This window comes from Pelophylax lessonae, assembly GCF_965119305.1.
Source record: "Pelophylax lessonae genome assembly, chromosome: 9".
NCBI classification, from domain to species: domain Eukaryota; kingdom Metazoa; phylum Chordata; class Amphibia; order Anura; family Ranidae; genus Pelophylax; species Pelophylax lessonae.
Window position 1 is genome coordinate 256,558,280 of NC_138776.1, and position 27,407 is coordinate 256,585,686.

General features: G+C 42.7%; 2 protein-coding genes across 2 annotated transcripts in view; both read right to left on the reverse strand.

The window, feature by feature from the left end:
- Nucleotides 1–27,407, reverse strand: part of LOC309562623 (NACHT, LRR and PYD domains-containing protein 3-like) — a 39,899-nt gene that overhangs the window by 4,426 nt on the left and 8,066 nt on the right. The window contains exons 5-10 of the mRNA XM_082266876.1: nt 25,091–25,198; nt 20,409–20,576; nt 14,588–14,758; nt 9,923–10,093; nt 8,080–8,250; nt 1,020–1,190 (exon numbers count right to left, since the gene is read on the reverse strand). Coding sequence (XP_082123002.1) covers nt 1,020–1,190; nt 8,080–8,250; nt 9,923–10,093; nt 14,588–14,758; nt 20,409–20,576; nt 25,091–25,198 — 960 coding nt within the window. The remainder of the gene's footprint in view (nt 1–1,019; nt 1,191–8,079; nt 8,251–9,922; nt 10,094–14,587; nt 14,759–20,408; nt 20,577–25,090; nt 25,199–27,407) is intronic.
- On the reverse strand, nt 4,871–6,829 carry LOC309563406 (uncharacterized protein; the record flags this gene model as incomplete). Its single annotated transcript, XM_082267800.1, has 2 exons — nt 4,871–5,665; nt 6,500–6,829. The coding sequence occupies 2 exons, from the start codon at nt 6,827–6,829 to the stop codon at nt 4,871–4,873; spliced, it is 1,125 nt and encodes a 374-aa protein (XP_082123926.1).

Here is a 27,407-nt window from a genome sequence, read left to right on the forward strand (position 1 = left end):
GAAACTGTGAAAAACGACGGCACCCAAAATTTTCCATAGGCAATACTTTAAAACTTTACAGGTCATCACTTGAGGGGTAAAGGATAAGTCCACCCTAAAACTAAAACCCCTGCATCTGAACATCTCCATGATCGAACACTAACCTATCTAGCCCTATAAAGAAGAAATTAGTATATATATACCTTTTTTGAAGCCGATCCTACCTGATCTCCAGTGGTGGAAGCTCTGCAGAGAACAGAGCCGACAACGGCTGTAAAATGAATAGGAAGTGACATCAACCATAGACTTACTATGGGGCTTCCATTGTTGGATATGTCCTCTGCACCCATTTCCACAGTGAGGCCATGGATGACAGCTCAGCGTGGGATTGGGTCAGTTCGGCTTTAAAATAGGTAAGTATACGGATTTCCTCTTTACAGGGCTAGATAGGTTAGTGTTAGATTGTGGAGATCTATAGATGCAGGGATTTTAGTGTTAGGTTAAAAGTCAATGATGGCCCTGTAATTATTGTTTTTTACTCCATCATTTAAAAGTGCGATAGTCGTGTGCGTGTACATTGGGGCTGGGAGCTTTTTCATTTTTTATTTATTTATTTTATCAAACTTTCATTTTTAAAATTTTTTTTTTTTTAAATGTAAAGCGGCTCTTCATACCTCCTCCACCCCCCCCCCCCCATCAAGATAAGAAAACCTTCTGCTTTTAAAACTCTTGTAGAACAGCAGTAGGTATGCAAGGAGCAGAGTATCAGCTGGAAAGAGCATAATAATCTGGCAAACAGGAAGTGCAGAGACATGGCCTAAATCAGGAAGTTCATGGGAGGAGAAAAGAGTTCAAGGTTCACCAGAAACAAGATACAAGGCAAGATTGTCCAAGGGACCATGATGCAGGGAGTTGTCCAGCATCTCAGGTGGTACAGCAAGAATAGCTACAGCCCGATACCACAGAGGTCCCAGGTTCAGATCCAGACCCTGACCAGCACTTTTATGTTTAATGATATAAAACAATGATATAGTTCTTACAACAGTTCCTGCATAATACAGTCTGGGTGTCCAAGTCCTTCACGTAGAGATTCTATCCCAAAGTCACTCAGATGATTCAAAGTCAGGTCCAGTTTGATGAAAGACCGGTTTGTAGTAATAACGGACCGGATGTCTCCACAACGATATGATGTCAGGCCACAAGACTCCAGTCTGAGGAAAGATGGTAATAAGCAAATAAAAATGTTGTTGGGATAATATGTTGTGAAAACTTTTCTTGGCATCTGCAACATGCATGTCCAAAACCAACACTGAAGTTTATTCCAGAGACCTGCAGATCGTTATATCATTAAAGTGTTAAGCAGGCCATAGACGATACGAATATCGTCCGAAAATCGTAAATGCCAGTGTTATCGAACGATTTTCGTATCGTTAGTGTGGTATGTAAACTATGCGTTTTTCGTACGACAGCAAAAATTCACATATCCAACATGTTGGGTTTTTCCGCGAAATTTGTCCAATTTTCGTATCATTAGTGGTTTAGTCGTTCGATTCCACAGAACAACACACAACTGCGCATGTTTCCGAAAAGAATGACCCGGAAGGTAAATAAAAAGAATATCAACACGGACGACTGTTCAGCCGAAAAACCGCAATACATCAAATATTATATGTTCAAGCAAACTCTGCTAAGAGGCCAATATGTGTGCATGAAAAGTGTAAACACAAAAGTATGTGTATTGCAAAATGACTTTTAACACCTTTTTTCAATAAACGGACCCACTGCATTGTTGTACAGCTGCAGAATAAATGGTACAGCAAGTTTTCTTTCTGCAGGATGTATATGTTCCAATATTGTTTGTCATTAATAACATATGGTTATCCTAATTGTCATTTTAACAGTAGATTATTTTGATGAGAATGTCATTGTCTATACTACCATAAAGATCAATAGCTGTGTATACAGTTGATATCACATAATGCATGAAATAAAGACACTTGAAACCAATTTCAAAATAACCATCAATTTATTGATGAACAATAAACAAAAAGCGTAGTTGCGCATGTCCAGCACACAAACATTTCCCTATTTAGGATCTTAAAAGCTTGTACATATGTACATGAATATAGTTAGTAAATATGTACATACAGCCAAAATTTAACAGTACAAAAGTACATAAACAGTCACATAGTGCAATTTTATTTTTAATAAAGTGCAAGTCAGAGCAAGGGCCCTTTCACACAATCCAATGAGATTCGCCTGTCATGTTGTCAGGCGGAACTCATTGGAATGTTCCATGCATCCCCATAGGGCAGCGAATGTCAGTGGAAACATGTCCACTGACATCCGCTGCTATCCGACCCGATCAAAGCCTGACGGATGGAAATTATCATTTACATCTGTCAGGCGGATCGGATGGATATGATGAAAATGGACTGGTGGTCCCCAAAAGAGAACGGTGGGGTTCTGACAGCTCTGTCTCTGCACAAAGAGCAGAGAAAGAGCTGTCAGACACCTGCTCATAGGGGATTTGGGCGTGGACCCCCCTTTCAGCAGAATGGAGTACGTGGGTGCATGCGGACAGTGTGAATGGGCCCCTACTTTATAACAACCATTTTTATTTTTTAAAGTGCCATAACGAAACATGGTCTTAAAAAAAAATTTTTGGTTCCAGAGTATTTAAACCTTTGCTAATTGGTCTATCACATCAGAAATCCTGCCTTGAACCAATTTCATTTTATTGCAAACTTTCTCAATATCTGAATTGATTTGCATTAAATCAGCAATCATGCGGTTTGCAGATGCAGAAGTGAATGAAGAACTGCCAGCAGTAGACATTGTAAAGCCTATAAGAAAACATGAAAAATCATAAAAATCACAGTCTAAACGTTATAATGAGCATACGTTTATGTGACATTTGGTTATGTACCTGAACTGGTGGCAATGCTGCTCCAATCACTGCCTTCAACTGGTGTGAGACATATCAGTGTTGTGTCAGTCGTCATCTCAGACTCTGCACTTGTCTGCTGTTCATTTCCCGCCTCTGCATGGGCCTTTCTAGAATGTCCTTTGAAAATTAATAAATACATGTATTTAACTTCAAATACTATACATATATTTAAATGCAATCACACTATGCATATTTTTTCTGTATAGAAGACAAAAATACACTATAGATATGCATAGAAAATCACAATGATGCAAGCTGTGTAGTATGCACTCTCTGCATGCACATGTCACATGGCATATACAGAACATACACTCACACAGAAAAACCCAAGAACATCATACATTCTTGTTAAAAAGTTTATACTTACTTTTTTGAAGAATTTTCTTGATTTTCCTTAGCTGATGGGATTCTCTGGATTTTAAGTCAGACCAGCGTTTTCTCACTTGATCTTTAGTGCGTTCAACACCATGGTTTTTCTGTAGGACACGTAGAACTTTCTCCAGAATTTGATCTTTTCTCACATTTTTTTTAGGGTAGACTTGCTTCCGACAGTCATAATCCTTCTTTTGAAGAATGTTCACCATGTCCACCATCTCCTCCAAAGACATGTTGGTGGCTTTCTTCTTCCTGGGGCTTGTCACAATGGTTGTCTGGTGACCTTCTTCCACCTCCACGATTTCCTGCTCCTCATCTGTCCCAGATCTTTCGCTCTGAGAAGCTGCCATGTCTTGTCCCTCTGCCATGATTTCTCCCACAAGCCCCCGAAAGAAAGAAGAGGCGGGGCCTGTACATGGTATATAACGCACGTGCGCATTGCACGAATATGCAGCGACTTTTCGGGACGTAGGAAAGTCTATTCGTGCAGAGAACGCTGAACACACATCCCTGAGGTAAGTTCAAAATGCTGACTCTCCATTGCATATTTCACTTTTTCTACGGAAATACTGTGTTATAATGTAAATATATGCTATTTTATTACTGATAGAAGTCCTTTTGCAGTATAGGAGCTGTTCAAAAAGGCTAAAAATTAGACCTCACTCCTGTCCAAATTTATCTCAGTCACGATTCATGGCACATGGCTCATCCATTATATGAACAGGCTGCATGAAACTTGCATATCGTGTTATTTCTATTGTCTTAAGTATTATTTATTCTTCTTATTTAGTCATTATTAATGTGCAAAATCATTATGTGTTATATTTTACACATGTATAACAAGGCTTTGCAAGGTAACTTAGTAAAATATATATATATATATTTTTTTTTTTTTAAAGGAAAATGCCTCTCACATTCACATCTACTGAGTTCCTTCCCCAATTCATTGATAAATACAGAGAATTTTCGTGCTTATGGGATGTGAAATCCAGGGATTATTCTAATAGATATAAGCGTGATGAGGCCATCAAAGAACTAAAGGAGCTATGTAAAGAGGTTTGCAAAGATCCAAATGACCTATATGTAAAGCACAAGATTGCTAACTTGCGGACTGTTTTTAAAAAGGAGTATAAAAAAATACAAGCATCCAAGAAATCTGGAGCAGGGGCTGATGATGTCTATGTCCCACGTTTGTGGTACTTCAAAGACCTGATGTTTCTTGCTGACACAGATGATCCAAGAGAGTCCCATTGCACTCTGCCACCAAGTGCAGCATCAGACTCCAGTTTGATATCTGACCCAGAAGCAGAGGAAATGTCACAGACACAGACTCAGACACAGGTATATCCAAATTTTCGTTTAATTCACAATATTTTTTCTTTGGGGGGGGGGGGGGTTGGAGGGCCCAATGAAACAACTATAGGGTCAGGGGTCCTTCTGCCTCATGGGCCAGTCATAGTAGAATGTAACAAAAACTAGAATAAAGAATACTCATATATTGTATATGATTTATTAAGCTGTCTTTATTTAGAGCAAGTCATTTCTTACAAAATATAATACATATGATTATATGCGATCCTGCCATGCAACTGCACCACTACCCATAAAATAATCTGTGTAATGAATGCGATTTTGACGTGCATTTGCAGTTGGTAGCCTAGGCCTTGCAGGAGCTAAATTTACCATGCCACTGCTGTCATTTCGCCAATCACCTGGCACAATTGTGCCACTGGTAAGATCTTCAATATCAACTGCAGTTGATGGCATATATGACACAGTTGTGCTTCTTAAATAATTGTGTAACATACAGCAGCACTCCACTATTATGTCAATTTTTTCAACTGTAACATTAATGGCGGTGTGGAAAATGCGGAATCTGCTGGCCATGATCCCAAATGCATTTTCTACCACCCTTCTCGCCCTAGACAATCTATAATTAAAGATTTTCTGGGGAGCAGTTAAATTGCGCAAGGGATAGGGTTTCAACAGGTGTTCATGTAAGGCAAATGCATCGTCCCCAATGAACACAAAATTAAGGCCCTCAACTGTCTCACTGGAAGATGGAAGATGCAACATTCCTTCTTTTAATCGATGCATAAATGGACTGCGCTCTATCACACCTCCATCCGAGTTTCTTCCATTTTTCCCTATATCCAAGTACATAAATTCATATTTGGCATTCACAATTGCCATTAGAATTATGCTGAAGAACCCTTTATAGTTGTAAAAATAGGATCCTGAATGTGCTGGTGGTGTAATTCTCACATGTTTCCCATCAATTGCGCCACCACAATTGGGGAAATTCCACATGTCCTGGAATTCTTTGGCAACTTCTTTCCATTCTTCAGATTTAGAAGGAAACTGTTGGCAAGATAGAAAAAAATTAAAACATGTTTTAATGATAATTAGTGATCATATTTTCTTCTTAATTTTTTGGGTTTCTATAGGATACACCAAGCCCAGTATCAGAGCAGCCAGGAACATCAACTCAGAGAACTCAAAGAGGAAAGAAGAGAAATCTTGACTACGATACTGCCAGTTTGCTGAAGGATGCATCATCTATCATGAAGCAGAAAGATGATGAATGTGATGCTGTGGGTCATCTGGTTGCACACAAATTACGGAGAATGTCCATGGAGCAACGAGACATTTGTGAAGCTTTAATGCATAAAATGATTGCCATTGGACTAAAGGGCAATCTTACACCTAACACAGATATAATAGGATATCAGGGATGTACATCTCCTCCACCTGTAACATCTGCTCCACCTGTAACATCTGCTCCACCTGTAACATCTGCTCCACCTGTAACATCTGGCCAATATTGGCACCCAAATATGTCTCAATCACAGGGAAACCCAAGCTGGTCAGTGCGTCCTGAACCACCTCAAGGTTCTTGGTTTCATGGCCCCCAATACACAAATCTGTAAAAAAAAATTCTAGATATGTTGCTCAATATTATTGCATTTCTTTGGTGTATTTGTTCCTTTTTTATTGGTTATTGTTTAAGAATTATATATTTTCATAATAATGATTTGGAAATGGGTATGTATTGATTTAAGAAAATACAAACTTTTTCAGACAACCGTGTACAGGAAGTTACATATTTTTTTAATAAAAGTGATGTACTCACAAAATTTGACTTATGTTTGCAGTAATATTCTTACTAATTTAAGTTGTAATTTTTATAATTACCTTTAAATACTGTGGCTGGAGCACCTTCACTATGGCCTGACACGTCTCAGGTATGATTCTTCCCAAGGATTGGGCAGAGATTCCAGTGGTGAACTTCAGGTCTTCATAAGACCTGCCTGTTGCCAAAAAACGCAGGGTTGCCATGAGCCTCTCCTCTGCACTAATAGATTTTCTCATGCAGGTGTCCTGTTTGGTGATATGTGGCTGCACAAGAGCTAATAGCATGTCAAAGGACTGCTGGGTCATCCGCAAATAATTACGGTAATCCTCAGGATTATTTTCTCTGAGGTTTGTTAGCAGGTTTACATGTGAAAATTGCTCTCGTTGCATGAGCCAGTCTTTGGCCCACACTCTGCTCTTCCTTCTATTTTTCTTCTTTTTCTTCTCCTCCTCCAAAGCAATCAATGCAATAACCATTGCTGCCATTTTCTGATTCCTATTATACCTCTTGAATGGCATTTTATTGCTGAGAATAGTCGTATGCTGTGGCGAATGATTGCTCTGTTCGCAAATGACACGATCCGACTTTTAACTGTAGGGGGAGTGCCCAGTGGAGGTGTGGTTAAAAGGTCAAGACAACATTGCATCACTTCCTATACTTGCAGAAGGAAGAAGTGTTTTGTCGTACGATTTTCGAATCACATTGATGGTACACTCGACGATGTGCACGACTGGCACTTGCGTTTATCGAACGACAAATCGTACGAAATTCGAAACGTGTATGGCCTGCTTTACTAAACCCACAACAGTAAAATCTGTCTGTAGATGCAGTAAGTGCCGGTTCACACTAGTGCGGCTGCGGCGATCGCATGTAATATCGGAGCGCACTGCTCCTTCATTACATGCGATCGGCTGTGCGGTGCGAATTCAGCCATACAATTTGTATGGCTAAATTCGCACTGCACCCGCAGCAAAGTCGCACATGACCCTTTTTTTTTAGCCGCATCAGGATCAGATCGCACAGTGGTTCACACTTGTGCGATCCATCCTGTGCGAACTGTAAAGATCGCACTGCGATATGCGATCAAACTGGGGGTGTCGTTAACATTTCATTGACACCCCCAGCATATCGCATATGGCAGTGTGAGCTGCCAAGGGTGCGTTTGCGATGCGGGAACAGGCTGCGAATTTGCGAACTTTTGCGCAAACCAATCAAAATACGCTTATTGTTATTTTTTTACCAAACATAGGTAGCAGAAAACAAATTGGCCAAAAATGTAAAAAAAATTTTGATTTTTACATTTTTTGGGGGGGGGGGGAATTTCATATAAAAAAATGTGAAAAATATTGTTATTTTTTTCAAAATTTACGCTCTTTTTTGGTTTATAGCGCAAAAAGTAAAAATTGCACAGGTGATCAAATACCACCAAAAGAAAGCTCTGTTTGTGGGAAAAAAAGGACGTAAATTTCGTTTGGGTACGGCATCGCACGACCGCGCAATTGTCAGTTAAAGTCTCACAGTGCCGAATCGCAAAAAAGTGGCCCGGACGTAAGACAGCAAAATCCTCCGGTGGTAAAGTGGTTAAGGGTGGAACTCCACTTTAAGGTTGCCTACCCCTGATCTATAGTAGAATTCTCACCTCAACTCCTGCAAGGTACAGCCCGGATGTTTGAGTCCTTCACACAGAAGCTTTATTCCAAGGTTCCCCAGGGTATTTCCTTTTAACAGAAGTTTATTCAGAGATCGGTTGGTAATAAGAACGGAGCGAAGGTCATCACAGCAGGACGATGTTAGACCACAGTGCATCAACCTCCGGAATGAAGAAAATTATTTGTGTTTACATTCACATGTTCTAACTTCTGAGATCCACAGAAGAAAAAGGCATTTTCCAGAAATACAAGTGATGTGTCCTAGGTTTACTTAGAAAGAGAAAACAAACTAGAAATACCTATATAATTTCAAAAGTGAACAGGTATCCATTAGAACTAGCGATGCACTAACACCAGTATTGGTATCGATGCCAAATACCAAGCATTTGCGCAAATGTTTATGATACGGAAACCGATACTTTGTGTTGTAATTTGCATCAATACAAAATGAATGAGCGCAATTCGCACTGCAAAAAACTGCATGTGATTTGAACAGGAATGGGGAGCAATTCCTGTCTGAATCACATGCGATTTCCCCCACTGCTCGTGTGTGTGTGTGCATAGAAAAGGAAAAGCGCCATCTAGTGGGCAGTTTATTAAATATGTTAGAACTCACCGTACATATCTGGCCAAATGCAAAATCTACATAGGTGTCCCAGGCCTGCAGATGATAGCAAATCACAGCCGCTGGAGATGCTCACAGGCAGGGCTGCTGTTAGAAATAATGGGGACCCATACAGCCTACCTGACAGACCCCCCCCCCCCCCCCCGGCTGACACTGACATAGATTTATCAGTCCCTTTCTCTGCAGCCTCGCCTGCATGGATTAATGAATAGGGAGCACTCTGAGGCTTCCTGCTCATTCACAAACTGAAGCATTGTAAACACAGTTTATTATGCTTCAGTAATCAATGGACACAGGAGTGATTGGTACCGATCACTCACTGTTTTTATTCAGGAAAGGAAGGGGCCAAAAAATGACATATTTACTGGCCCCTTGCCCTTCTCTCCATCCTAAAACATCCCCCTGTGTGTCTGCAGCAGCTGCCAGCGGGACAGAGGGAAGCCAGCAGTGCTGCGGGGGGAAGAGGCACATCAGGGGGCCCCGACAGCATATGGAAGGGACATATGTGCTAGAACAACTCCCCTTGCAGTGCAGCCAGGGGGAGAAAGAGGAGGAGAAGCTGGCAGAAATGCAGGGGGAGGCAGAAGAGGATCAGTGTCTGCAATAAGACAGTACAGCCAGCCCTCCTACTCAGCAGGTGCCTGGGCCCCCCTTTTTAACTGAAGGGGCCCGGGCCCAGTACAGGAGGGCTGGCTGTACTGCCCTATCAGCGGCCCTGCTCACAGGGCTGAAGGAGATGTAGTGGGGGTCACCCCAAGCTGAAATCACTTATGCTCTATACCCAAGGAGTCCCAGGAACTTCTCTTCCAGCCCTGTGAGCACCTTCAGCAGCTGTGATTTTGCTATCATCAGCGGGACAGGGACACCTATGTAGATTGCATTTGGCCAGATATGTACTGTAAGTTCTAAATGTTTTAATAAACTGCCCACATATCTAGCCAAATTCAAAATCTACATAGGTGTCCCAGACCCACCGATGATAGCAAATCACAGCTGCTGGAGGTGCTCACAGGGCTGAAGGAGATGTAGTGACGGTCCGCCCCCAAGCTGAAATCACTTCTGCTCTAGACCCACTGAGTCCCGGAAACTTCTCTTACAGCCATGTGAGCACCCCAGCAGCTGTGATTTGCTATCATCAGCAGGACAGGGACACCTATGTAGATTTTGCATTTGGCCAGATATGTACTGATATAGTTTGTACCTCTCACCTCAACTCCTGCAGGGCACATTCGGGATTTTGGAGCCCATGGCACAGATGTTTTACTCCAGAATCCTGCAGGTCATTTGATGATAAGTCAATGGATTTCAAGGATCTGCTTGCAGTAATAATGTTGGAGAGATCTTCACAGTAGGATGGAAGGAAATTGCATGCCTCAAATCTGAAGAGAAATTAACATGCTTTCTTAGACATCACTAAAATTTACAAATATTCCTAACAGCAATAAGAAATCATACGGGGACAAGCATAGAGGAATGTAAACAGAAAAAGGATTGAGGCCTGGTTCACACCTGTGCATTTTTTTTTAGTGCGTTTTAGTGCACTTAAAAGGGGCTTCCAGATTCCGATAAGCCCCCTGCCCGCAGACCCCCACAAACACTGGCCTGGGTTGTAGGGAAGAGGCTCTTGTCCCCATCAGCATGGTGTTTTTGGGGGGTCCCTACTAGGGCTGCCACGACGCGTCGACGTAGTTGACTACTAAAAATCGTCGACGTGCGTGAAAGGCGTCGACGTGTCAACACGTGACGTCACACGCCCCCTGGCTGGCCGCATCACCGGCTATCCCTGGCTGTGTATATGAGCGCGTATCCCTCCGCTTAATCGTTAGTTGCAGCCCTAGTCCCTACCCCAAAGCATCCCCTCCCCATGTTGAGGGCATGTGGCCTGGTATGCTTCAGAAGGGGGGGAGACGCTCACTCATTTCCCCCTCCCCATTCCTGGCCTATCGTCTGCATGCTCGGATAAGGGTCTGGTATGGATTTTTTTATTCAATTTTGGCGTGGGGTTCCCCTCAAAATTTATACCAGACCTAAAGGTCTGATATGGACTTGGGGGGGCATGTTGTTTTTTTTTTTATTATTATTTTAATATTTTTATTATTTTAATATTGGCATAGGGTTCCCTTTTAAAATCCATACCAGACCTTGGTACCTCACTCCATGCAGGTTAGCAAAAATGTATCCCACAAGCTCACCACTGTGCTGGATAGGATGTGTACGGTAATATCATGCACATACTATGGTGGAAAAGCATCCGTAGTCTTTGGTGTAAAATATTTCAAACAATTTCAGACATAACTGGCATTTTAACCCCCATCAATCCTGCACTAGCCTTACTTAATTTAGGGATTGACAAATTCCCAGTAACGTTCATGGGTATGGTTGCTAACATTCTGCTCTCCACCAGACTTTCTATCACCAGACACTGGAAACAAGACCTGTCCCCTAATCCCTTCCGAAGTGATTAATGCAACACATGAACACTTCCTATGGGAAAAATCCTTAGCCATACAGAACAACAACTTCCGTTCCTTTGATCTAATATGGAAACCATGGTCCCTTTGGTATACATCTTAAGAACTTAAAATCCCCTGCTGTACCTGGTTGATAATCTCTGATGATGATATTTGTTTCAATTTGTAATTATTATTCTATACATGCAGTACTGTTGCCTCTGCCTGCCCTTACCCAATTTATACCCCTTCTCTTTCCCCCCTTTACTCTTCCCTTCTTTCTTCTCCTTCACTTTGTTATATTCAAATTTCTACTAAGGCGGCTGCACCCGCATCATGATTGTCTTTATTTACTTTGTAAGCATTTGGACCTTATATGTTCATTTAAAACTCAATAAATATATATGGGGACTGGGATTCGCACTTACGTCACTTACGGTTTTTGGAGCACAGGTGGAACGCGTAACGGCGTCCCCTGCTTGGAACCAGCGCTAACATAGCTGAATGTTGGAATTTTAAACTGTGAGTCACTATTGTTTTAAAATAAATGGTTTTTAAAAATTTTACACCATAAGAGGCTTCTTATCTCCCCTACATACCTATCCGGATACCTTCATTATTTAAATGTTGGTTCCGATATATGGAAATTTAAAGTGGAAACCGTATCCATTAGGACAGCGCATTTATCCTTGATCCAAAGCTTTTTTGACTACCTGTAATGGGGGTCAATTTCATCTGGTAAGTGAAATGTGCATGTGGATGTCGGTGGAGGAGAGGATTACCCCACAGATACGGGTGGTTGGTTTTTGATGTATATCAAGGCAAAGTTTCCATCAACTTTTATGAGACTTTCTTTGAGAATATATTTCACATTGCACGTTGACTTTTGATATTTTTGGTATTATATTTTATGAGCGTGGTCTATCCTTTTCTTTTATATTTCTTAAGCTATTTGCTTTTAGGACGGGTCGTTCTAATTTATATATCATACATTATATTATGTAATTATATATTTATATGTTATATATTGATTTTATCTGATTTGTTAATCCTGTGTGCAATTGCATAAGTGTCACTTGCACTGTTCTTTAAAATATATTTAAAAAGAAAAAAAAAATCTATACCAGACCTGAAGGGCCTGGTATGAATTGGGGGGGGGGGGGGGGGGAGGTATGAATTGGGGGGGGGCCCACGCTGTTTTATTTTTATTTTTTAATGCTGGCATTGTTTTGTTTACATTTAGCTGTCAGCAGGGAATCCCACTGACAGCTGATGAGTCATCGGTTGTTAAGGACGCGGTGGCTGCCTACTGCTTAACGACTAAACGCATCAAAAATACTGTGTTTAAAATGCACTGAAAAATGTGTGGGAAAACCACATCAAACGCAACTGCATAGATGTGAACCTAGCCTGAAGGACAAAAAACATGAGAAATGTGCAGCAAAACAAACAGAAGGGTTTAAGATCTATTCACATATGTGTGTTGTGGGAACGCGTGAAAAACACGGGTCACCTACAGTATGTGGTTTCATTCATTTGTAATGGCATCCTGAATGTGGAAAAGTGCTTGACATACGCAGTAAAACACACAAATCAGGGCAAAAAGTTCCACGGGCTGCCCTATGTGTGTCACGTGAAATAAAAAACGTGTGTTTAAAAAACAGTTATATAGTCAGTTTTTTTGATGGGATATACAGTGCCTTGCAAAAGTATTCGGCCCCCTTGAACTTTGCGACTTTTTGCCACATTTCAGGCTTCAAACATAAAGATATAAAACTGTAATTTTTTGTGAAGAATCAACAACAAGTGGGACACAATCATGAAGTGGAACGAAATTTATTGGATATTTCAAACTTTTTTAACAAATAAAAAACTGAAAAATTGGGCGTGCAAAATTATTCAGCCCCCTTAAGTTAATACTTTGTAGCGCCACCTTTTGCTGCGATTACAGCTGTAAGTCGCTTGGGGTATGTCTCTATCAGTTTTGCACATAGAGAGACTGAAATTTTCGCCCATTCCTCCTTGCAAAACAGCTTGAGCTCAGTGAGGTTGGATGGAAAGCGTTTGTGAACAGCAGTTTTCAGTTCTTTCCACCGATTCTCGATTGGATTCAGGTCTGGACTTTGACTTGGCCATTCTAACACCTGGATATGTTTATTTGTGAACCATTCCATTGTAGATTTTGCTTTATGTTTCGGATCATTGTCTTGTTGGAAGACAAGTCCCAGTCACAGGTCTTTTGCAGACTCCATCAGGTTTTCTTCCAGAATGGTCCTGTATTTGGCTCCATCCATCTTCCCATCAATTTTAACCATCTTCCCTGTCCCTGCTGAAGAAAAGCAGGCCCAAACCATGATGCTGCCACCACCATGTTTGACAGTGGGGATGGTGTGTTCAGGGTGATGAGCTGTGTTGCTTTTACGCCAAACATAACGTTTTGCATTGTTGCCAAAAAGTTAGATTTTAGTTTCATCTGACCAGAGCACCTTCTTCCACATGTTTGGTGTCTCCCAGGTGGCTTTAAACTACACTTTTTATGGATATCTTTAAGATATGGCTTTCTTCTTGCCACTCTTCCATAAAGGCCAGATTGGGGCAGTATACGACTGATTGTTGTCCTATGGACAAAGTCTCCCACCTCAGCTGTAGATCTCTGCAGTTCATCCAGAGTGATCATGGGCCTCTTGGCTGCATCTCTGATCAGTCTTCTCCTTGTATGAGCTGAAAGTTTAGAGGGACGGCCAGGTCTTCGTAGATTTGCAGTGGTCTGATACTCCTTCCATTTCAATATTATCGCTTGCACAGTGCTCCTTGGGATGTTTAAAGCTTGGGAAATCTTTTTGTATCCAAATCCGACTTTAAACTTCTCCACAACAGTATCTCGGACCTGCCTGTTGTGTTCCTTGTTCTTCATGATGCTCTCTACGCTTTAAACGGACCTCTGAGAATATCACAGTGCAGGTGCATTTATACGGAGACTTGATTACACACAGATGGATTCTATTTATCATCATTAGTCATTTAGGTCAACATTGGATCATTCAGAGATCCTCACTGAACTTCTGGAGAGAGTTTGCTGCACTGAAAGTAAAGGGGCATAATAATTTTGCACGCCAAATTTTTCATTTTTTTATTTGTTAACAAAGTTTGAAATATCCAATAAATTTCGTTCCACTTCATGATTGTGTCCCATTTGTTGTTGACTCTTCACAAAAAATTACAGCTTTATATCTTTATGTTTGAAGCCTGAAATGTGGCAAAAGGTCGCAAAGTTCAAGGGGGCCGAATACTTTCGCAAGGCACTGTAACATCAATATAAATATTTGTATAATTCACATACTGTATCAGCGCCTGAATGTCTGAGATCCTCATGTGGGCATTTTATTGCAGAGTAATTCCGATAAGTATAAACTAAAGCCTCACCGTAGATCCTGTATGGTACAGCCTGGATGTCTAAGTCCCTCACACAAAACTTTTAATCCAAAATCATCCAGTGTGTTCCTGGACAGATCCAGCATGGTCAAAGTTTGGTTTGTAGTAATAAAAGAGCAGAGGTCAGCGAAACAGTTTGATGTCAAACCACAATCTTGCAGTCTAAAGAGATAGGAAGAATTTTATATTGTCATAACCTCTCTCTAGTAAAAAGAAAAATGAACAAACATCTTACAATTTTTTTGTTGGATTAAATTGCAAACTTTGATTAATAAAACACATTAAATGTAAAATTAATGTAGAACTGCCCCCTTGAGGACTGCCGGAGTTCATACTTACGGGTCCCCCAGGGTTACCATTAGCAACCTTAACATTAACAGTCTCTCACTTTCCTTCTTGGCTCATTCAATAACAATCCAGGGGTATGTAGTTGTTTTTGTGTTTTATTGATAAATCAGGGATGGGAGAAGGGAATAGTGGGATGCTCTGAATTTACTATGCACAAGATTTGAGGACTTCTATCTCTTGGTACAGCCAGGCTGTTGATCCACCTTGTCACTGAGGTGAATTTAGCTTTAAGTCTCTTTTCCAGATGACTTGATGAACTAAGTTTATCTTCAGGACACTCTCCTTAGTATCCTCATTCTTGCTTGCTGACACCCATCCACTGACTATTCTACGTTGGGGTGGCCCCCCTCAGGTCAGGCCCCTTGACACAATAAAATGTACTATTTATCTTTCAAAAAGTGTTTCCCAGTGCTTAACTTATCATCCAATTTCTAAATTGCGGCATCTGTAAATGACAAAAGCCATTATAAAGAAATAGTAGTGGTAAAAAAAAGCACTTGTGGGTTTAACTAATATAGTTACATAGTTACATAGTTAGTGAGGTTGAAAAAAGACATCAGTCCATCCAGTTCAACCTATGATGCGTGTGCGTGTTTGCTTTTAACCATACATTGTATACCCCTGTATGTTGTACATTGTATACCCCTGTATGTTGTACATTGTATACCCCTGTATGTTGTGGTCTTTAAGGTGTCCATCTAATAGTTTTTTGAAACTATCAATGCTCCCTGCTGATACGACTGCTTGTGGAAGAGAATTCCACATCCTTACCGTTCTTACAGTGAAGAACTTCTTACGCACTTTAAGGTTAAACCGCCTTTCCTCAAGTTTTAGTGAGTGGCCACGTGTCTTATTGTATCTCCTTTCTCTGAATAGTTTGTTCCTTATGCTCGGGTCACCATTACAGTATTTGTACATTGATATCATATCCCCCCTCAATCGTCTTTTCTCCAGAAAGAAAAGGTTCAGTGCTTGTAGTCTTTCCTCATAGCTGATGTCCTCCATTCCCCTAATTATTTTTGTTGCCCTTCTCTGGACTTTCTCCAGTTCCAGCACATCCTTCCTGAGGACCGGTGCCCAGAACTGGACAGCATACTCCAGATGTGGCCGGACCAGAGTCTTGTAGAGTGGGAGAATAATCTCTTTATTTCTGGAGTGAATCCCCTTTTTTATACATCCCAGTATTCTGTTGGCTTTGCTTGCGGCGGCTTGGCATTGCATGCCACTGCCAAGCTTGTTGTCTACCAGTACCCCTAAGTCCTTTTCCATCCTTGACTCACCCAGAGGTTCCCCCCCCTAGTGAGTAGCTTGCTTTCTGGTTTCTGGCCCCCAAGTGCATTACTTTACATTTATCAACATTAAACCTCATCTGCCATGTAGTTGCCCACCCCGTTATTTTGTTCAGGTCTGCTTGCAAGGTTTCCACATCCTGCATAGAAGATATTGGCATGCCTAGTTTAGTATCATCTGCAAATACTGAGATTGTACTCGATATCCCCTCCTCTAGATCATTTATGAACAAATTAAACAGGATTGGTCCCAGGACAGAACCCTGGGGGACCCCACTTTCCACACCCGCCCAATCCGAGTACTCCCCATTAATCACCACCCTCTGTACTCTCCCCTGGAGCCAGTTCTCTATCCAGGTAATCACCTTCTGATCCATACCTACCTTCCTTAGTTTGTACAGTAATCGTTTGTGGGGAACGGTGTCAAAGGCCTTTGCAAAGTCCAGATACACCACATCCACAGGCTTACCTTTATCTAGGTGGCTGCTCACTTCATCATAGAAGGTTAATAGATTGGTTTGGCACGAACGATTTTTCATGAATCCATGCTGATTACTACTTATAATACCGTTTTCATTACTAAAGTCTTGTATGTGGTCCCTGAACATCCCCTCCAAAATTTTGCAGACTACAGATGTTAGGCTGACCGGCCTATAGTTACCCGGGATATATCTCGGCCCCTTCTTAAATATTGGTACCACGTTGGCTTTTTTCCAATCAGCTGGCACCATACCCGTCTGTAAACTATCCTTAAAGATCAAGAATAATGGTCTGGCAATCACCTGGCTGAGCTCATTAAGAACCCTCAGGTGCAAGCCATCCGGTCCCGGGGATTTATTTATGTTAAGTTTCTCTAGTTTAGCTCTAAGTCTATCTTCTGTTAACCATGGCGGCACTTCCTGAGGTGTATTATTTAGTTCGGCCTTACAAGCTGGGTTCGTGTAGCCCCCCGATTCTTTTGTGAAGACTGAAGAGAAGAAATGATTTAACACTTCCGCCTTTTCTCTGTCCTCAGTGGCCATATTTCCTTTATCATCTTTTATGGGGCCAATGTGTTCTGGCCTCGCTTTCTTACTGTTTATATACTTAAAGAACTTCTTGGGGTTCTTTTTACTCTCCTCCGCTATATGTCTCTCGTGTTCTATTTTAGCCGCCCTGATTTCATCTTTACATTTCTTATTACACTCTTTGTAATGCTTAAACGCTGCCAATGACCCCTCAGTCTTGTATTTTTTGAAGGCCTTTTCTTTTGCTCTAATATACATTTTTATGTTGGAGTTTAGCCACCCAGGGTTTATTTTTGCTCTTTTAAATTTATTTCCCTTTGGAATGCACTGGCCAATCCCCCTGTTTAGTATGCTCTTGAAGCACTCCCATTTTTCCTCCGTGTTCTTTGTTCCCAGGGTTCTATCCCAATTGATATTTTCTAGCAGCAAGCGCAGTTTAGGAAAATTGGCTCTTTTGAAATTCAGTGTCCTTATATTACCCCTCTGCTTCCTATTACTGTAATTAATACTGAAACTTATTGACCTATGGTCACTGTTTCCTAAGTTGTCCCGTATTTCTATATCCGTGATCAGGTCTGTATCGTTGGTAATCAGTAGGTCAAGTACCGCATTGTTTCTTGTCAGTGCATTCACCATCTGACCCATGAAATTGTCCTGCAAAACATTTAGGAACTGCCTAGCCTTGGCTGAGTGCGCGGTTCCTTCTGCCCAGTCTATATCTGGATAATTAAAGTCCCCCATTATAATGACATTTCCCATCCTTGCTGCCAATCCTATCTGTAAAAGGAGGTCCGCCTCACCCTCCTCCCTCTGGTTGGGGGGCCTATAGCATACGCCCAATATTACCTTCCCCACCGTGCCTTCCCTTTGAAGCTCTACCCATAGGGATTCTGCCTCGTCCATAGCTCCATTATTAATATCATCCCTCATATTTACCTGTATACTGTTCTTAATATACAGACATACCCCTCCCCCTTTTTTACCCTCTCTATCTCTGCGATAAAGGGAATACCCCTGAATGGTCGCCATCCAGTCATGAGAGCTGTCAAACCAAGTCTCAGTTATCCCCACAAAATCTAAGTCCTCCTCACACATCAGCAGCTCCAGCTCTCCCATCTTGTTGGCCAGGCTTCTGGCATTGGTATACAAACCTCTTAATTTTGATCGGTTACATTGATCCTCATTTGATGTTTTTAGGCTGCTCTCTTGATTTTTCCCCATACCCACCCTGGGTTTAGGAGCTCCGAACACCCTACCGCTAATGCCCCCATTTCTGCCCTATGAAACTTGCTTTCCACTGGCTAATTCTACATCTGTACCCTCCCCCCATTCCCTAGTTTAAAAGCCCCTCTAACTTTTTGGCCATCCTCTCACCCATTACGGCTGCACCCACCCCATTTAGGTGCAATCCCTACCAAAGAGCCGGTGACGGCTCTCCTTTATTATAGGCTTACCTGTAGGTAAAAATCACAAAGTGGGCTTTACTTCGACTTTAAGGGTGCATGGCAGGGGCTATGTCCTATGCCCACATACTTTTGCTACTAGGTGTCCCTCGTTCCCATCTTAAAATGTTGGGAGGTATGAAAATATATAGCTCAAATCGCTTCGCACAGGCATCACATGTGATGTACACAGGAATGCGGTGCATTTTTGGTGCAAATCACATGCGGTGTTCAGCATGCACCAGTGTGATCTCAGACTATGTTCCATGAATGACACCTCGAAACAGAACCCATGCTTAAAAAAAGCAATGGAATCAAAAACTTCAAAAAAACGCCAGTTAGCAGCGTTTTTTGGCGTTTTTTAGCGTTTATCGACGTTAGAGTGTTTTTACAGCGGAAAAACGCCACTCAAAACCCACTAGTTTTCATTTTTTCTAACAGCCAGAAACTGCCCCTTCCAAAAAATGCTGATAACAGCCTATGTGTGCATGGAGACATAGGATAACATGCTGGGACGTTTATTGGCTGTAGAAAAAAACGTCTGATGCCAGAAACAGCCGCTGTAAAAACGTCCCGTGTTCATGAGGCCTAAAGCCCCGTACACACGATCAGATTATCGAACGATCTATCATCCGTTTTTTGTGGCATGCTAGTCTGATGTGGAAAGTTAAGAGGTTATTTTCATACAAATTTTCCCGTACGACAGAATTCTACTTCAGAAGTGATGTCATGTGTTGGATTGTTTTGTATGTGTTCTTTCGTCTCTGAGCATGCCTAGTCTTGCTCTTAAGATTTTTTTCCGTCGAAATCTGTACTAATGAGATGAAAATCGGACGTTGTGTTGACGGAGGACAAAAATTTTATAGCCTGCACATCAGGATTTTGTCAGACGAAAAGTCGGAGTCGGCTGTGGAAAGCACCATACTAACAATCCGAAAATCGGCAGATCGGTCGTTGGCCGAAATTTCCCTTCAGATATTCTTATCGTGTGTACCGGCCTTAAGGAAACAGTTTTGGATGTGGGGTGTGCTGCACATGCCGAAAAAAACATCATTGATGTGCACAGGGTGTTTGCGTTTATGTCCAGTTGTTTTGCCTCACTCCCTCACATGTGTCGGCAATACCCACCTGTCAAAATGACAGCTGGGAGTTGTCTTGCAAATACAACAACTATTACAGTTATAAAAAAGTGGACCTTCTGAAAGTGTTCTGAAAAGTGGGATATCTGTCGAAAGCACCATACTAAAGCCCCGTACACACGCAATGATTATCGGCCGACCTTTGTCCAGTGTTGTTGTGTTGGTTGAAATGTGCTCTAGACTGCACACAAATTTTCTCGGCCAACAAAAATCTACTTCAGAAGTGATGTCATGTGATGGTTTACTTTCCGTGTGTTTTTTCATCTCTGAGCATGCCCAGTCTTGCTCATCAGATTTTTGTCTGCCGAAATCTGTACTGACTGACGGAAAATCGGCCGTTGTGGTGACGGCCAACAAAAATTTTATAGCCTGCACACCAGATTTTTTTCGGTCGAAACGTCGGAGTCGGTTGTCGGAAGCATCATACTAACAAGCCGAAAAACGGCCAATCGGACGTTGGCCGAAAAATTACGGCCAACTATCGACGCGTGTGTACGGGGCATAACAATCCGAAAATCGGCAGATCGGTCGTCGGACAAATTTTCCCTACAGATTTTCTTATCGTGTGTACGGGCCTTAACTCTCACCTCAGTTCCTGCAGTACGCAATCCTTGTCTGTTAACCCCTTGCATAGAAGTTTTATTCCAGAGTCTTGCAGGTAATTACGTGAGAGGCTCAGGCTGGTCAGAGACTTGTTTGCAACAACAGGACAGAGATCTTCACAGCAATATGACTTCAGGCTACATTCATACAACCTGCAAAGTGAAGAGGAAAGCCAGTGTCATATTAAGGCTGAAAAAGGGACATTCAAAGTTACAGAAAATATAACAACTTGCAATAGTGGCAACAAAAAATTGTTATAGGATAATAATGTTCCCATGTTGCATATAAGAATGGGTTTTGCCTTTTATAATTATGTTTGAATAGTTTCAGTACTGTGAGGGTTAGAAAAATTACCCAGACTTATTAACTAAACAGGGACTGTCGTCAAATTTCCATTGAGTATATCAGAATATTTCTTCATTTTTACCATAATGTGGAAACCAAATGGATTTACTGGATTAGCCCCAATTTGCATTAGAGATTGCAGGATGGATGACTTTCGGGAACCAGGCTGGGCAAAGCGTTTTATTCAAAGCTAATAAAATGTATTATTACCCCTCCCCCCCTTTTTTTTTAACCCCCCCCCCCTTTTTTAACCCCCCTTCTTCCCCGTCACATACTTGGTCAAGGCCAAACGGACGAGAGGGCTTTCAATTACATCCCCTGTCCTGTTTCTTCTGGAGGTGGGGACAGGCTATAACAGGGCACTGAGTGGCACGGGTGCCTTGTAGGAGATCCTGTCTGGAAGAACTTTGCTGCAGGTGCCGAGCAGCAGGAAGGCTGATGAGCTAGGCGATTAGAAGACACAGCAGAAGGTGCAGAACCACGGGCATCAAACTGGTGGATGTAGGATGCTCTGGCAGATGCAGAGGCACTGAAGCAGGTACAGAACAGTAGTAGGGTTGCCACCTTATCTCTTTAAAACTGAACACATATTAATTACACAGTTTCTGTGGCTGATTAGGTTGGTAATTAAACTCAGTGCCTTATGTGCATTAAATTAACCTCAGAAGCTGTGTAATTAATATGTGTTCCGTTTTAAAGGGATGAGGTGGCAACCCTAAACGGTAGGCAGCAAGCAGGCTGACAAGCAGGCAGATGCAGGATCTTGGGTGGTCAGGTAGGTAGGAGACAGTATCAACCGGGCATTAGGGGTGCAGAATCAAGAACCCAAACAGAGTCAGAGCCAGACCGGGGCTGGTATCATGTGAGCAGCAAAGGTACCAAAACAACAGGCAGAAGGCAGGGTCAGGCCACAAGCCAGAATCAGCAACGGGGTAACAGGAACAAGCGGAGTCAAGACAAGCCAAGTAGTACAGGATCAGGTCACAAACGGGAGAAGCTGACGACCACTTAGCAATCCTCTGGTCCCTGGAGCCACTTTAAATAGGCAAATTAGCGCCAAGTATTTATGCTGACTCGCGCTAATGCGCACGTGCATGGGCATGTGCGCGAGTTAAGGCACGTCTAGTTGTCACTCGAGAATTATTATGAGCATTTGCACATCATTGCGCATGACTGTGCATACAATTTCCCTGACATTCCCTCTTCGCTCTAGGTTTTGTCCCTCTCCCTACCTTTCTATAGTGGCCCCTCTGTAGGGGCACTAACGAGATTTTGTCTGTATATATTTTGTGAAAATGGCTTAGACAAAGGAAAGGCTGACTAACATGTCCTGGTTCTGTTATGCTGCCTTAACCGATAAGCAATACTTTGCCTAGTGGATGGGGTTCCATCATATACTGCTTTGGTATAACTGTGGCTGGGTCCAATAATTAAAAATGCCCCCCCCCCCCCCAAAAAAAAAAAAATGCCCACCAAAAGGCCCCCACATGCATTATTTTATATCATAATAATTAAAACTAAAATTACATTTTAAATTTATCAGGAAGTCAGATTTACATGTGTAGCAGGATTTCCAGGAATTGGGCCTGATGTGGGTCTGCCATGGTTACCGTTAACACCAACAGCACATTTAAGCTGATTACCCAAGTGTGAGATCTGAGACAATGAACAGTCCGGCATCTTTGGTTTGTTTTGTTTATTTTATATGGGGATGGGAGAAGGGAATGAGTGGGATACTCCTCTGGCTCAACTAGGTACAAATCGGGACACTTTGAAGAAAAATGCCTTTCAGCGCTGTCTTGACGCCGGCTAAATGCCGACCAACGCTTGCTGGCGCTTGAAATCACTGACTTGCTGTACTGTAATGAAAGCTGACTTCTGACACTCTGGTTAGCTCAAAAGTCCTTGACACTGCTTCCTCCAGTCCTTCCTGACTGAGATAGCCTCTTGTAAAAACTGATGCAACTCTCAACACTGTAACACTGTACACTTCAGGGCCCAACCGCTGGCACCCCCTTTACTGTTCAGGGTTAAACTCTGGCACCCCCTTTACTCTATTTCTCCACCAGTTAGCTAGCTCCTGGGTCCCTCTGACCTTCTCCGGAGCGGTCCCCTCTGACTAGGCAGACCCCCAGGGACAGTTCACAGTACCCACGACTCAGAATGCTTTCCTGGAACTCGACCCCCACAATGCCGCTGGTCCTCAGCACACTGGATCCTTCCTGCAGCTCAGCTCGGCCCTGAATCCCCTCAGGCAAGCCTCCTGGGATACCCGATTCTTCCTGACAGGAGGTGAGACAGTCGTACTCTCCTTCCTGGGACTCTGCTTCCCGCCAAAGACCACCTGTCATGTGCTCCCCACAGACTTATACCCCCTCCCAGAATACTCTGCGGCAGAATCTGCCCTTCCAGGATGGATACAAGCTCTGGTGTGCTCTTGGTCAGGTTTCCTCCACCGCCCAATGAGAGCCCTCATTGGGACACAGTGGGGAGACTCCACCAACTCAACAGGCACACCTGGGACCACATGCCAGCCTAGCTGAAAATCATGGCCATGCTGATAAGCAGACAAGGCCCACTATACTTTACCTAGCACCTAGCTTGGAGGGTGCTACACATGCATCAGGCTAGAGTAGTATGGACAGGTTAAGGTAGTAAACAGGCAGGCTAGGGTAGTATATAGACAGGCTAGGGTAGTATAGGGACCATGCTAGGGTAGTATATAGACAGGCTAGGGTAGTATATAGACAGGCTAGGGTAGTATATAGACAGGCTAGTATATAGACAGGCTAGGGTAGTATAGGGACCATGCTAGGGTAGTATATAGACAGGCTAGGGTAGTATATAGACAGGCTAGGGTAGTATACAGACAGGCTAGAGTAGTATATGACAGTGGGATCAGTAGCAGTGCTGGTGGGGGGTTGGGATCAGTGTCAGTGCTGGTGGGGGAATGGGATCAGTGGCAGTTGCTGGTGGGGGGGAAGGGACTTCTGTTGCTCATGAGTAGGGCAACCCATTGAAATTAATGTGCTTCCCTACACATGATGTATAAAAACCACATCTGTGCTTGTGTGCGAAGAAAGCGCAGGGTAGTATACAGACAGGTTAGGATAGTATACAAACAGGCTAGGGTAGAATATACACAGGCCAGGGTAGTATACAGACAGGCTAGGGTAGTAAACAGACAGGCAAGGGTAGTATACAGACAGGCTGGGGTAATTTATGAATAAGCTAGGGTAGTATACGGACAGGCTAGGGTAGTATATAGACAGGCTAGGGTAGTATATAGACAGGCTAGGGTAGTATACGGACAGGCTAGGGTAGTATACGGACAGGCTAGGGTAGTATATAGACAGGTTAGGGTAGTATACGGACATGCTAGGATAGTATATAGACAGGCTAGGGCAGTGTTTCTCAACTCCGGTCCTCAAGGCACACTAACAGGCCAGGTTTGCAAGAAAACTGAAATACATCACAGGTGATATAATTTGCTGTTCAGTGATTGCAGTATTCTAGTCTGCATCTCCCCAAGGTAATACTTAAAATCTGGCCTGTTAGTGTGCCCTGAGGACCGGAGTTGAGAAACACTGGGCTAGGGTAGTATATGGACAGGCTAGGGTAGTATTTAGACAGACTAGGGTAGTATACGGACACGCTAGGGTAGTATATAGACAGGCTAGGGTAGTATACGGACAGGGTAGGGTCGTATACTGATAGGCTAGGGTAGTATACAGACAGGCTAGGGTAGTATATAAACAGGCTAGGGTAGTATACGGAGAGGCTAGGGTAGTATATAGACAGGCTAGGGTAGTATACGGACAGGCTAGGGTAGTATATAGACAGGCTAGGGTAGTATATAGACAGGCTAGGGTAGTATACGGACAGGCTAGGGTAGTATACGGACAGGCTAGGGTAGTATACGGACAGGCTAGGGTAGTATATGACAGTGGGATCAGTGGCAGTGCTGGTGGGGGGTGGGGTGGGATCAGTGGCAGTACTGGTGGGGAGAGGGCAAAGGGACTTCTTTTCATGTTGCTCATGAGTAGGACAGCCCATTAAAATGAACACGTGATGCATAAAAACCACATCTGTGCTTGTGTGCGTAGAAAGCTAAAATGTGTAAATGCAAAATAACAGATTTTCTCAAAATAATCAGTGTTTATGCAATTGCACTACCATGTAAATAACCGTGAACACTGTGCTGTGCTCTGTTTATTGAGGACGGGTACCTTGTACTGAGTGTTTAGTTAATGTGGGGAATTTAGACTTTGATAACACTTAGTTTGGATAAGTAGTAGTAATAGTAGTTGAGCATACGTACTGTAGTCTCTGAATTCCACTTTGAGAACTAAATAAACCTGAAAGACTGGAGTTGGTATACGGCAACTTTTCATCACCGTCGTTACCCAAAATAAAGCAGTGGCGAAATCTGAAAAGAATGAGAAGGAAATTAATGCATATTGAAGACATAAAACAATGTTATAAGATATCGTGTCAGAGTCCAAATTCAAATAGATTATCACACGAGATCATAAGAGGTTCACAAGAAAAAACATACATGGCAGTATCACTCAATTTCATTATGTTAGTTTTTACCTCCCTAAATGGTTATTTAGTGGAGTGCCCTTCTAGTTAGGCTGCTCGGTAAATATAGTTTTTGGCTTCACTGTAGTGAGTGGAGTGGTTGTTGATTGCTTGTCTGATCAGGATTCTTGAGCTGAGAATTTGAAGCTTCCAGAGCATAGTGAGGGAGATTCAAATGATCAGTTGAATATTTTATACCCCAGCCAATCCCTGGAAGGAGGCATCCAAAAAAGGGCTGCGTAAACTGTGGGCGCTATGTAAATCCTATATATTAATATGTGCAGGAGGCCTTAGCAGATTTTTCTTTCCTATCCAAGGAGGGTTCCAGTCTCCTGAGGGGCTGCTGCTATTGGTGTAGTGTGGGTTGTCAGGTTTCGGGGCAAGGCAAATAATTTGTGCACCCTAACCCTAAGTTACTTACAGAAGAGTGGCCAGCCAATAACCCTGAGGCAACGCCATTATGTCAGGGTTAAAGGCTGGCTGGAAAGAATGACATTAAAAACCTATTATGGGGGAAATTCATTAGTATGCTGATTGCCCTCTCACTGTTTAGAAATACCCCCACCACACACTTTTCACAGTTCTCACCTCTTCACAACACCACCACCCCCCCCCCAGCTCTCACCTCTTTACAAGCCCCCCCCCCCCCCCTCCCCAAAAAAAATCTCATTTTTTTTTACACCTTTCTTTGTGCATTAGTCCACAGTAATGTTGGAACAGGAAGGGACCATCCCCAAACTGTTCCTACAAAGTTGGGAGCATGAAACTGTCCAAAATGTCTTCCCTTCCCTTCGCCGAAGACCCGACTAAGGGTCCAAGCTCAACCACTGAAAAACAATCCGACACCATAATTCCCTCTCCACCAAATGATTTGGACCTGTGCACAAAGTAAGGTCCATAAAGACATGGATGAGCGAGTTTGGGGTGGAGGAACTGACCTCAACCCGATAGAATACCTTTGGGATGAATTAGAGCGAAGACTGTGAGCCAGGCCTTCTCATCTAATTTCAGTGCCTGACCTCACAAATGCGCTTCTGGAAGAATGGTCAAACATTCCCATAGACACACTCCTAAACCTTGTGGACAGCCTTCCCAGAAGAGTTGAAGCTGTTATAACTGCAAAGGGTGGGCCAACTCAATATTGAACCCTACGGACTAAAATTGGAATGCCATTAAAGTTCAAGTGCATGTAAAGGCAGGTGTCCCAATACTTTTGGTAATATAGTGTACCTGCTGTTACTTGGCATTTTGAATGTAAGTGCATTACTGGATTAAAATGTGTTTGGTTTTAAAGTACTACACCATGAGGAGGCTGTTTCCTTTCTGTTTATGCATATGATGACTTTATGAATCTATAAACATTTGCTGTAACATCGGATCATGGATGATGCCCCACAGGACGCCTTTGTGCTTTGATCTTGCCTGGTTCATTATATACAAACTGCGCTGTTTGGCTGTTTAGCCATTGATTTCTGGTAAGGGTTTGCACGAGTTGTGTGGAGGTGCTGGAGGAGGAATTTCTTCATCTACTCCAGGGATCCTCAAACTACGACGCTCCAGCTGTTGCTGAACTACACATCCCATGAGGCATTGTAAAACTCTGTCATTCACAGACATGACTAGGCATGATGGGAATTGTAGTTCCTGAACAAATGGAGGGCCATAGTTTGAAGACCCCTGATCCACTCCGTTTCTTATATACAACTATTGCTACACTTGGAGTTTATGGACTTTAATATCTCTCTATGAATGATTATCTACCTTTAGATTAGGGATCGACTGATTATCGGCACCACCAATATATCGGGGGCCGATATGCACTTTCCCTGTTAAATCGGAATCGGCCCCTGAAGTTACCGATATTTCCGATATTTCGGGAAGTGCTGTACCGGAGTGATGCCTGCAGCTAGAGGCATCACCCCAGTACCGGCGTCCATAGCCGACAGTCAGCTATCTTGTAATGACAACCGAGCGGGAGGGGACGCCACCCCCTCCCGCCGCCTTCCGCGGCTCTCGACAGGAGACCCGGGCATCCTACCTGCACGGCCGCCGAA